At 41.4% G+C, this 12,914-nt stretch overlaps 1 protein-coding gene across 1 annotated transcript in view; it reads left to right on the top strand.

The window, feature by feature from the left end:
- Positions 1-12,914, top strand: part of PLB1 (phospholipase B1) — a gene marked incomplete at its 5' end in the record, with an annotated part of 92,424 nt that overhangs the window by 10,009 nt on the left and 69,501 nt on the right. The window contains 9 exons of the mRNA XM_082307342.1: positions 4,148-4,185; positions 5,341-5,404; positions 5,879-5,937; positions 7,437-7,477; positions 8,388-8,431; positions 9,404-9,488; positions 10,039-10,090; positions 11,292-11,378; positions 11,825-11,887. Coding sequence (XP_082163468.1) covers positions 4,148-4,185; positions 5,341-5,404; positions 5,879-5,937; positions 7,437-7,477; positions 8,388-8,431; positions 9,404-9,488; positions 10,039-10,090; positions 11,292-11,378; positions 11,825-11,887 — 533 coding nt within the window. The remainder of the gene's footprint in view (positions 1-4,147; positions 4,186-5,340; positions 5,405-5,878; positions 5,938-7,436; positions 7,478-8,387; positions 8,432-9,403; positions 9,489-10,038; positions 10,091-11,291; positions 11,379-11,824; positions 11,888-12,914) is intronic.

The raw sequence follows: 12,914 nt of genomic DNA, 5'->3' as shown, positions 1-12,914 counted from the left end.
TCTGGGGATGGACTGCATATTAAGCAGGCGCTAAGGCTTTCTGATGAGAAAAACATCATCAAATAATTAGACTAGCAGTGAGATCTGTCCCCAAATGGTGCAGAAATACAAGCAAGGGACAGAGGTTTTCTCTGAATTCATATCTACGATCATCTTCTTTTCAGTGATAGAATATTGTGTGAATGGGTTAGGCAGCATCCTGGTGCTCAGGGCATCATTGTTCAGATTTCTGCAAATTTCAGGGTAGGGGGGAGCTTTTGTTCCCTGTACTGGGTCTGTGGAGTCCACATTTGGTGCCAGATGCCGGTTTTGTAGGTGCTCTAGGACTAAAAATGCTGTGTATGTTTTGGCCTTATTGGTTCTGTGCTTCAGCTCTCTGCCTGTAAGAAAGTAACGATAAACAGTAATAGCGCTTTACCTTACCACTAGGCTGTGAGGATAAGTATCTTCAGAGGATTATAAGGTGCTCTGGTAAATAACTAACTGTTAGGAGGTTTTGATTCCTAAAATAAACAGAAGAAATAATCACATTTGAGCTTTTTAATTTAGGGGAAAAGATGCATGGTGACTGCAGTTCCTGTGAAAATTTGATTCAGGAAAAAATGTTGATTGATAGCAGCCTGTAAGAATTATTAGCTGAAGCAAGTTAACTATAAGAGCAAGGGAGGAAGGAGTAGAATCTTTCTTCCAAATTTTGGGAAAATTGTCAGAGAAATACTTTTATTTTTTTGGTGATGTTAAGAAAATTAAAAATACAAACTAGAATTATTAAATGGTACAGTAAGGGAGTAACTATAATATTGGGAACAGCAGGAGTTAAAAAAATCATCCTATGGAAAACATAAATCCAAAGCAAACTGAGAAAACTGAAGAGGTTAAAATTTAATCAGCCAAGACAAAAATGAATCCAAGAGGAAACAATGAATCTTTGTTGAAGGAATAAAAACTAATAAATCCTTTTTCAAAAACATCTGAAACAGAGTCTGTAGGGCTGACTGACGTATAAAAGAAAGCTGAAGACCAACAGAAAAACGAAATTAATTTTTTCTGTCTTTGGTGTCCTCTGCACAAGAGCTTAAAAAAGGCCTTGCACTCAGAGCCTTTCAGCATAGGGGACAAGCAGGGGAATGGTCAAATCCTTGAACAAATTGATAACAAATAGGAAAAGAACTGCCAGGATTAGATGATATCCATGCAAGGGAGTGAGCCAAGCAGAAATATGAACATGTCCATTATATTAACTGTGGTGCAAACTATTTCTTGAATCAGTATTGGTGTCGGGAATGGAAGATGGCAGATGTGAAACCAGTTTTTATAATGGGCTCCATTTTAAGAGGATCTAGGGAACTGCAGTGGCAGCTGTACAAAAGCAGTAGGGTTGTCTTCTGCACTAGGCAAATTGGTGATAGCAGCATAAAGAACAGAGTGAACTGACTTGGGGTAAATATGATATAACAGAGGAGCTTCCCTGTGGAACTGATGGACAAAATGCATGACAATGGGCATGTGCCTATGGAATGATTATTCAGCTGGGGTGTATTTGGATTTCCACAAATTATTTGAGCAAGAGCTCCTAATGAAGCTAACTGTCACAGTATAAGGGTGAGGGCACCTTTGTGGGCCCCTGGTTAAAAGCTGGGGACTGAAGAATCAGATTGCAAATTTTCAAACTGTGAGAAGAGGGGAGAGTGAACCTGCAGAGGCTCATATTGATCTGTGTTGGGATGTGGGCTCTTCACGTATTCAGAAGTGAACTGGATAAGGGACCGTGCTAGCTTGCTGATGCAAAACTGTCCAGGATGCTCAGAATGAAAACTTAAAAGTAATATGTACAGGGAAAACTTACTCTAGCTATGTGTACGCTATGGTGAACTCTAAGTTAGATACTGCTTGGTCACAGAACATAGCTGTCTGAAGACATCAGCTCAGTGTTAGCAACAGTCAGAGAGACAAACAGTTTCAGGAGTTGGGGAGAGAACAGCATAGAAAACACATTTCTGCTGCTGTGTATAGGTCCATAGTTCACCAGCATCTTGATAGTTGTCTAAACTTCTAATCTCAAAAAAGATGTGGAAAAACCTAGAAGGAGGATAAAGGGGAAGAGTGCTCAGACTTATGAAACAGCTTCCACATGGGATCAAATAGACTGACTTTTCAGCCTGGATGGATAGGTATATGATAAAGACATACAGACATATGCAAAATGGTAAATTTTGCGGAAAGAGGGGAATGACTACTCTTTACAAGAACAACAAGGAAACAGATCAAATTATTAATGAATGAGAAAGTACTTTTTTTTCAACGTGTAATTAAATGATGAAGCACCTTTGCCACAGGACTTGGGGGGAAGTCAAAAGTGTGAAAGAGTTAGAAAAACAAATAGGCAAATTCATGGAAGAAAGGTCTCAAGGAGTTCTTCAACGCTACGTAATTGCTTGCTCAGGGAGACCAATAGCACAGATAGCTGGGAGAATAGAGCATGGAAGTAAAACTGTATTTTCCTTATTCTTTCCCTAAGCATCTGCATTTGGATGTTGTCAGAGGCAGAATCCCAGACTAGATGGACCTTCAGTCTGATACAGTACAGCTGTTCTTAAATCTTTGAAATATCAAGAGATCTTTCCCTGCCCTGCCCTGCCCTGACTCCTCCAGTCCTGGAAACTGGGATTGGACCCTCTTTTTTCCTCAGTGTAACCTGTGGATCTATTCTCAAATATAGTTGAAATTAGTGTTAAACTTCTCAAAGATACTGAGTTTCTGCAATAGATTTGCATGATGCAGATCAGTCCCTCATTGTGCATGCCTCCAGTATCTCAAACAACAGAGCTAGGGTTCTGGTTATTGTCCCGAGTAAAGCATCATCCAAAAACACTGATTGAACAAGCACAAATTTTAAATAAAATGTCACACAACAGCCAGGCAGCAACTGTCTCAACTTTCTACCAAGTACAGTAAAAATAATATAAATTTGGAAATATCTCATGGCTGAAACCCAAGTGGGGGGGGGGGGGAAACCCCAAAATATATGGAAGTTGCTGACAGTTATTGATGATGGTCACGTCGTGTGGCTCATGGGAGAGACTGAGGTGGTCATGGGGAACAGTAGTGGCTTTCTGCCACTGTGCTGGCCTCTGTGTGCACTGGTGCCCATGTCCACAGGGGCTGCCCAGAGCCCCCTGCTCGTGCCGCGCACGTCACCTCCTTGCGGCGTAAGCACTGCCAGCTGCCCTACACCCAAGCATATCTCACCTGCTGGGCTGAGCTGGCTCTGCAATTACTCTGTCTTTGACATGGAAAGAGAGGTGTACAAGCAGAAGTATGCAGCAGGACTAAGTATTCTAGAAGTAGCTCCTGGATGTTAAAGGACAATTATTCTAAGCACAGTAAGGCTCGTTACGAGACTTGCTGGATGCTGATGGCTTCAGTGTGGCAAAGAGGAGCAGCTGCGAGCACGCTTTGAAGTTCAGCTGAGGATCCAGACTCAGACTTTGTGGCTACTTTTGTGGAGATTTTAGGATAAACCAAACTCTATGTGTATAAATTCAAGTGTATACCCAAGGAAAGAGAATAATGTTTACTGAAATAGCTACAGGCCTGATTTCTGGCTCCACAGGCTATTTCATCTGTCAGCACTCTTTACTAAGAGAAGAAATTGCAGCTGTTTCTGTATCACTATGGCAAACTCACAACAGTGTGATGTTGCTCTCTGGCTGTGGAAGATGCAGATTAATGTGAATTGCTCCTTTCTAAGGAGTGCCACCTTGTACATGTTCAAATTACTCTAAATTTGGACAGAATAAGACTACAGAGATATATGAAATGTGCTGAAGAGGAAAATGGGTAGAAAAGGCCTGTGGAGGATGAGGTTGGTTGAGGAGAACCACAAGCAGTCCATCACCTGTGTTTATGACTTCATTGTATTCCACTAATTTCAACAGATCTCACCTGCTTATAATAACTAAAAGCTTATTCTAGTACAGCAAAAAATAAGAAAATACATCTGGTTGTTGGGAGGAGCCTCACCTTTGGAAAGTAGGGCAGAGGAGAAAGGTTGCAGGATTCTGTGGTTTTAGGTTTATTAAGTCTTCTGAAGTGTTTTTCTAAGGTTAAAAAAAAAAGCACAATTCATTCTCTTAATGTTTTTAAGGTAATGCAGATCATCTGGAAGAACAGGGGAAACGAAAGGTAAAGTATGAATACAGCTTTATCTTTTTTTGCTTTTTTCAATACCTATCATCACCTCTCTGGCTGTTGCTTCTTCTGAGGCAGGCAGAAGAATTAAAAATACAGCTTGGTGCTCTAAACTCTTCGATTCTGCAAAGAATAAATGCAAAGCAAATGACTCAGCAATGTGATGTTGCAGCTGCAAGATTACAGTACCTAATCAGGAAATAAAGGTTTCTCCGAGCAACGTTTGTTATTAGGTTGCATATCCTGTACGTAGAGCAATTGTGGTTAGCGCTTGTTCCTAGATGCTCTGTTGCTCTTTTAGAAACACAAGATTAAACTCTTCCTTGCAAAATGTGCACCATTAAAGTCCTCCAGCTGGGGACCAGGGGGTGCATGGGGACTGTGGTGGCCCTTGTCGCAATATAGATTTCACCCTTGCTTAGTAGTGATGATCAGCTAGCCAAACATGGTCATAGTGATGAGGGAAGGCCTAGCCAAGTCACCCCGGGGGGTTGTCTTTCATCTCTCTTTAAAGTACTAGATGTTGGGCCACACCTACAGTCTGGATGTAGAAGGGCATTAAATAATGTTCCTAGCTGTCTCATGCTGAGTGAATAACATCACTCACATCCTTGCCCCAAATGCAACTCTTTTTTTTTTTTTTTTTCCCCCCTCTTCAGTGCTTTCTATGATCACCTGGGAATTTTGCCAATTGCCAGGGACCCAGAATTGGTTCATTCTACCTTTCCTGTTGCATGTTGGAGATGTAGCTTTTTGCTGTGTCTGTTGGGTGGGTGCCCCTTGGCATGTGAAGATGCATGCAGTAGCCATCTTTACGACCTCTTTCGGATTAAGCACTCACTGTTTGCAGCAATGGATGCAACAGGTTGCGTTCAGCACATTTCTTTGTTTGCCTAGGCCCAGTTCTGTGGCAGTCAGTAAGAAAACTGAGCAAAAAGTGTCAGGTTTTGGAAGAATGGATTTGAAAATGCAGCTGTCCAGATCTGTATTCCTGGGTATTTTTAGCAGAGGTGTAATTTTTCTTTAAAATTGCTGTTACATGAGTAAGAGCTTGGTACTGTGTGAGAATGGAGCCCATAGGACCCCTCCTTCCACAAATTTCCTTGCTAGATCTAAGCAACCAACCATATTTATTTGTTTATGTCAAAGGCTCTAGGAAGCTTCCAGTTTTCATGTGAGCAGGCGACGTTACCTGAGACCCCTTCCTCTTCAGGTTTGTGTTTGATATTATTCTTGTAGAGGCTTTCTCTCCCCAAGATGATTTGAGAATGGGCAGGGGGAAAAATCAGCTCTTTGAGGGGATGCATACGTGTGGGATGTGACTAAGTGGAGGTAGGCTCTACAAACTCCTCAGTTTTTTGTTCTATTCATAATTACTTTTCTACCTTAGTTTCTTCAGCTGCTAATTGAGGATGCCGCTATTACGTAAATCAATCACAGCAGTGTTTTGTGGTCTCTTGTTGCTTGATGGTTGAGCATTTCAGTGCATTTAAGCACTCAAAGTATTTACTGAACACCTGAGTAAGTTTCTCATCCTCTGTGACCGATTTAAAACCACCAGTTGAAACAATGAGTATAGACTTCTTATGTTTTAGTCAATTTTGTTATGTTTTAGTATACTGGTGAATGTAATTTTCTTTCAAGGTTGCTGCTCTTTTTTAACCTGGAGTCTTTCACTTTTCTCCAGTTCATGCTCTGAGGCCAGCTGACATTAAAACAGTGACTGCAATAGGAAGTTTGCAAAGAGTAAGTACAAGCGGGAAGTGTGCTGAATGTGACCCATTTCCTCCGTTGTGATGATGAAGTGAACTGATGATGTAGTTTGGGGTCCCAGTTAGGGCGTTCAGGACTTGAATCTTTCCACAAGCATCAAAGGCTTCTGGTAAAAAAATGACTGGAAATACCTGCTGTTCAGTGTTCCAGTATACCCTAAGTCTAAAAATAGCCACCTGACTTCGCGCAGGAGGAAATGTGATCACAGTGCTCTTGCAGAGAACCATGGTATTTGATTACAGTGCTTGGATTTTCCTAACAATGAGCGTAACGGATCGAATAACTGGAAGAAGCAGCTGGGAAAATTCAAACTGGAAAAAAATTTTGGTGATCACCATTAGAACAAATTATTGTGAAATGCAGTAGATTTTTCCATCCTGTTGAAGTGTTTTCTGTAGAAACTGGTTTCCTATCTGGAAGGTAGAGGCTTTAGAAGAATCCCAAAGATATAATTCTGATGTATAAATCACTGGGTAAAGTTCTTCTGCCTGTTCTAATACAGTCAGATTTGCATGATCTTTACTTATCTTAATAATTGGAAGTGAACATCTGAAATAGATTTGAGGTCCAATTAAAAGTATTTAACCACAATTCTCAAGCTTTGAGGAAGTGTAGAAATGGATGTTGGGCAAAAACTGGTAGCCACTGCAGGGGCTACAACTGCGAAGAAATGGGGGAGATTCTCCCTTGTCATAAAACAACTTTCAAATTTGAGATAGTATTTGTCACGACATCATACTTTTCCTTGGGGTGAAAGCTTTCCATTAGAAAACCAGCACTCCTGGACTCCTTGTGAGTACCTCCCTCTTTGGAAGAAAATAATTATCCTAAATGCAAAGGTGCTTCGCCCATATCAGATGCATGGCCCCTTAGAGCAAGTCTTTTTCGTGCTAATGTCTTTGTTGCTCGTGGATGGTGCCACAGAAAAACATAAATGATCTTCTTTTAAGGAATGTCTGCTTTCCTAGAGCAAACATCTCCGTCGCTATCTCCTCCTCAGACTCTCTGAAATCAATGAAGTTCCTCTGTTTATGTTAAGGGTGTTTTTAGCAGACACCATACTAGGCGAGTGCCATCCATGTAAATTATCTAAATGACTTTAGGTCATGTCCCTTGTTGAAAAGGAGTAGATCCAGACAAATTTGGTTTAGAACAGCATTTCATTTGACTGAATTTGAGTTCAACTTGTCAAATTTTATTTTCAGCCATATGTAATAAATTCATTAATGAAAGCAGTAACTAAGAAAGGATTACCAGACTATGAAATAGTCTGTAATAAGCAAGCTCTGAAATAGTCTGTAATAAGGAAGCTCTGAAAAATAATTAAAATCTCTGAGTAACTACAACACAATGGAGAAGAGTATGTAGAAAACAATGCTATCTATAACGAGCGGAATACAGTAGGGGAACAGTGTATGTAGAGCTAGTTTACCCTTTGCTTAATGCTATTTTTATTGCTTGCTTGTTCACAGATACCAGGATCCAGTGTACCTCATGAAGATTTAATCCAAAGGTAATGATGAATTGTTAGCATTGATAAGTGTCATGATACTAATTTATACAGTATCACAGTGCAGGAATTAGGCCCAAGCCATTCTTACTATTGTTTTCTAGAGAGGAGGAGAAAGCCTACATAAAATATAAAGGATTTTGAGACACTGGATTCTTCCCAATCCTTAGTTAACAGAAATTCTTTGTACTTATGCAAGATATAGCACTACCTTACGGCTGCAATAACCTTGATTAAGAATCATTGCTACATGATGAATCCTAGGTAGTAAATATCATCATCTACTAGTTAGACACCAGAAAGGAGGGATTTATCAAAGCAAAGAAAGAACCCAGGAGTCATGATGCCCTGTCTTCTGCTTGAATGATTCCCAGTGCTTCATGGACAAGCCTTACCCCATTTTTCTTCTTTCATGCCCCCTTAGCAGATCTAAATCAGTGAGTGAACATATGGCTAAACTTTGTAGATGCGAGTCTGTGTAGCTCTTTTGAGTCATAACATTCCGGATGAGGATTTGGCCCTGCACAGACAAACTTTAAAAGACTGATTTTTTTATTTGTACAAACAAATTGTGTCAATTTGGTTGTACAAACATCTGTGTCCACTTGTATGTGGGTGCACACAGAGAGGTCCCTGCATTACTTGTATGTATGCATAAGCAAAATTACTGCAACATGCAGAGTGTACAGAGACACAAAAAATTGAGATCTAAGACTGCGTTCTTACTCAGCAGTGGCTGATGACATGATGGTTTTGGGGAAAGAAAGGCCCCATTCTTAATTTCAGCAGCTGCCATGAATACGCACTCTGAGCTGTAGCGTAGCTAATAAGAAATCGAGGCTGTGCTGTAATATAATTTTTCTTTGAGAAACGGAATAACAGCAACTTCCTGTTTTCTCTTCCCTTTCTATAGCACAGGAAAGAGCCTCCTTGAAGTAAGCGTGGAAACTTTAGCAGGTGCGTCTTGCTGTCACACTGAAACTCAAGCAAATTGATTGAACAGCAGGCTGGCAGGAGCTCCAGGGCTTTGCTGGGCTGCAGAGCAGGTGCAGCACAAGCACACTGCAGGGGTGTAAGGGAAGCCTGAGGGATGGTGTACTCGGGGAATATGAGTACAGCCAGTCTGGGTTGTCTGTGCTGGGTTTAAAGAGACTGTCCAGGTAGACAAATAGCAGTGAAGAAGGGGTGCCGCAGACTGCTGCAAGAGTATTATGTGCCCAACAGGGATTTTGGGGCTGCTACTACTACCCACGCCACAGTCCCTGCTGGTGTGTGCTTGCTGCCCATGCTAGCCCAGTGAAATCTTGTGTGGGTTTGCCTGTCCAGTACTCTTTCCGCTGCCATGTGTTCAGGATTTACACTGGGGCTGCCATAGATGCAGCACATATGTGAATTCATCATCTATCAGCTTGTTCCAGCTGGCTCTGAAGGCAGCCTTGACTTGCTTGAAGGGTGTTGCAAGTAAAACCTTCAGGTCCACTGAAATGCTGAGTAGTGGATAGCTCCAGGGTCTTCCCCTCCAAATCTTCTTCCTAGTGTCTTAATGTCACCTCCATTTCCCTGTGAAAGGGGCGTAAAACCTGGCAACTCCTCAGCGCTTCAGGAGGCTGTCTCTGGGTAGCCCTTCCTAGTAACTTCATTTCTACAGCTGCCTGTATTTAAATCCACCTACACTACTTGTGGCTGACATGAGAGATGGGGATGGAGGTTTCTGACCTGAGTCTGGAGGCAAACTCAGATGTCAAACCTCCACTTGAGAAGGTGAGGAGCAAAACCAGCAAGAACAGCTGCAGAGGGGCTCAGGTGTACCTCTCATGCCTGCCAAGAGATCCTCAGACTTTACATTTTCTGGCTGTTTTAGTTCTGTTGTGTTTATAGTGAAATGGCCCCTTGTATGCAGAACTCGCCTAATCTGTTTATGTCATTCAGCTCTCATTAGCCGTTTTAATCCCTCGGTCCTACACCTGTCTCCTCCACCTGGCACAAAGGGAGCAACATCAGAGAGTCAAGCCATGTAAGTCTGAGGGGGTTTTGGCTGGGCAGTTGATTTACAGCTGGCAGGGTGGAGGATGGAAACCTTTGATGCTGGAGCACTTCACTGGGCACAGAATATGTTCAGTACTGCCTGTGCAGAGGCTGCACAGACATGCCAGGGACAGACCCAGACCCTGCCACTGTGGCTCAATTGTCATTTCTCAGAAGCAGGAGGAACAAAGCCCACTGCGTGCTTTGCGGGCTGGTTCACCTGACTTAACATCAGGTCTCCCTCTTTATAGCTGCAAGACAATTTTTTTGGCTCAAATAGAATTAGAGGTGTGCCTACCAAGCTGTGTCTGCTGTTTTCATCTAAGCACACATGTCTGAAAGTGAGATGCTTGAATATGAGCTAATCACCCCAGGCTCTCTGTGTAGCACAGACAAGAGTCTAATCTTAACACATTTAGGAGAGAAAAGATTAATCCCACCTGAAGTCTCATATGTTGTTTGATTTAATGGTAAAAATCAGCCAAAGCTTTACCCTTACTGATGCCTTCATAGTTTCTCTTTTCCTTTCTGCTTTTCAGAGACCTCCTGCATCAAGCTGAAGAAATAGTGAAGCTCATGAAAGAGAATCAGGTTTGTTTAAAGCACAAGACAATTCAGAGAGCTTGATGCTGAAGCAGAAAAAGGGAGAAATGGTATTAAATACTGTAAACAGCAATCAAAAATGTCTTCGAAGTAGAAAATGCCATTTCCTGAGGTTAACGGACTTTGGTCTTTCTGTTGTAAATAAGAATCAATTCTGTACCTTTTAAGTACAGAGTTTTATTCTTGAAAGTATCCTACCTGGTTTACGTTTGTCAGAGTGGCTGAAGAGCTTGCTAGGGAAGACAGTATGTTTGTTTTCTCTTGGTTAAGAATGTGAGACCTCTGCTAGCTGCACTCCGTAACTGTGCCAGTTTCTGAGAAGCCAACCCAAAATAATAATTCTCAGTATTTGGCTCTTCAGTTTCCTCTTGGTCTTTTAGGATCATATTTTCAGAAAGGACAATAAAGGCCTAGATATGCTTTGGCTGATGTCAGTGGTTGAGGCTGGTGAGAGCTCGAATTATCACTCATGGCTAAGTGCTTTGTAAATCCCATCCTGGAGTTTTACGCATTCATTTTTCTTCTATTCTTAACCCTGAGGCATCTTATTTTGTAAAATGGTCTTGACATAACAGGAAAATGTAGTTGCCAAGGTGAGTCTGCTGTTGTCTCCTCACTCTACAGGGAGCCCATCGGACTGTTTGTACATGGATTTAGCATACACTTTTGTAGAACTGAGTGGTTCTAACCAATGCTCTTCAGGATTGGCAAGAACTGCCTAGTAAATGTAGCACAGCTGAGCAGAGCTCTAGCTCTCAGATTTTTGCTCCAGTCTTCATTCCACTAGCGTGACCCAATCTCAGCAGTTCAGGAACATTAACCCTGTCAGCAAGCTGCAACGGTGATGGAAAGAAGCAGCATCAAGCTCTGTGCTAAGCTGTGCATGCCCATCTTCTCCAATGGACTCTTCAATGGCAGCGACAATTTCTGGCTCTAACCTGAGATTTGTATAGGTGTGCGTTCAGCTTTAATTGCAGCATTTGTTGCCTAACCATCCATTTGCTGTCTCCTGTTGGGAAAAGGTGAATGGTTTGTCAAATGGAAGTGATCAGGTGGCCAGGGTAGGGTCATGGGCTACTGCTTGGTCTTCCTGATTTAAAGCTGTAGCAGATCCTGTGTGAGAAAGGAAAATGGCAAATAGGTCTCTCATCGTCCTATTCAATTTTTTTGTTGTTTTTTTTTCTCCCAGATGATGGACTTCCAAAATGACTGGAAACTGATCACAGTTTTTTTTAGTGCTGAAAACCCATGCTCTTCCTGTGCCTCCACACAACTGGTAAGCTTTTCATGGGGTGGTTTAGCAGTCAAGGCAGGTGGTTAAGACACTTTCCCAAGCTGTGGTCTCTGCCATAGTGAACCAAAGCAGTAGCTGGTTCCAGGATGTTGGAATGACTCTATCCAGTGATGTAAGCACATGGCGCACTTTTTTTTTTGTTTGTTTATAAACATGTGTACTTAATTTGTGATCCCAAGTCTGAGATGCCTTAGTAGAACAGCTCTTTTCCACCTTCAAGTCTAAAGAAGTTGTCTAATTATAGGCAGTTAAATTACAAAACTAGTTCCTTGTTTTTTTCTTGGTGCTGGCTAAGGCTGAATCCAGAATATAGTGGTCGTTGGTAACACTTCAGTACACACCTCAACACACAGGATTTGTGACCTTTGGCAAATTGATAATTTTGGGTTTTCTGCTAGTTCTGATGGCATTTCTTATCTCATTTACAGAAGAGCTGCATATTGGACAATCTGGAAAAACTTAAAGCTGTCTTGGATTTTTTGTATAAAAAGGTAAGATTTATTAATCAACATTGAATACCTGAATCTTTTGCTGATTTTTGCAATCTCCCTTACTGGACTAGGGCTTGTACCACTGTTCAGGTGACTTATAACACCAATCTCATTGACTTCAATCCACTGACTTCATTCATTGTCAGTAAGTGTTCTATTCATGCTTTTAAAAAGCTGATGCATGCAAACAGAAAGGACAGACAAGTAACTGCTTCGTTTTGCAACACAAGCTGATGTACCACTCAGTCTTTGGGTTTTTTAAGTGATTTCTATTAAAAATGGAGTACATCTGTCTAGGTCTGAATGTCATTCATGTTTAGCAGAGCTGTTTGTGAAAATAACTGATATCTAATTACTGGATGTGTGGAGCTACCTAGGCAGTGTTCAGGCTGCTAACTACCTGGTCATGACTTTTACAGACCAGGGAAAACACCCATTAAAAATACGTAGAATGGATCTTTTTTCCTATTATGTGTTCATTTTAAGATCTCAGCATTTCTAAAGGTTTTCTAGCTGGCTGAGCTACAAATTATCCGCTTATCTAGCATGGTTTCTGGGAAATGCTCTGCACTGAGTCTTAGTCTACTGATGAATAGTAGACTAGATGCAGATATATCGCTACTAAAGCAGACTATTAACTGTTTATCTGAAGTATTTCAAAAGCATCTTCCAAGAATTTTGTTTTGCTGGATTGAAGGCCTAAAGGGTGTTCTAAGCCTGGTACAGTTTGATTGCACCGGGCCACAACCACTCGTTTTTCTCAGACCGACTTCAACAAATGTTGTGTACAGGTGAAGTTCCACCTACACATTCTTTTCAGATTTTCTCCACTATTATTTCCAGAATCTGTTTATGTGCACTTGCAAAAGTGAAATATCATTATGTAAATGGAAAGCCACTTTCTGCTTGGGGGAGAGGTGAGGCAGCATGCACGAATGCTTATGATATTATACAGGACTTTTCATCCCCAGTTTTGCATTGGTATGTTGCCACAAAAATGGTAGTTCCTAGTTCATTTGAGTTCAAT

Source organism: Platalea leucorodia, assembly GCF_965183815.1.
Source record: "Platalea leucorodia genome assembly, chromosome: 3".
NCBI classification, from domain to species: Eukaryota; Metazoa; Chordata; class Aves; order Pelecaniformes; family Threskiornithidae; genus Platalea; species Platalea leucorodia.
The sequence above is the reverse complement of the archived record's forward strand: the minus strand, read 5'-3'. Positions and strand labels throughout refer to the sequence as shown.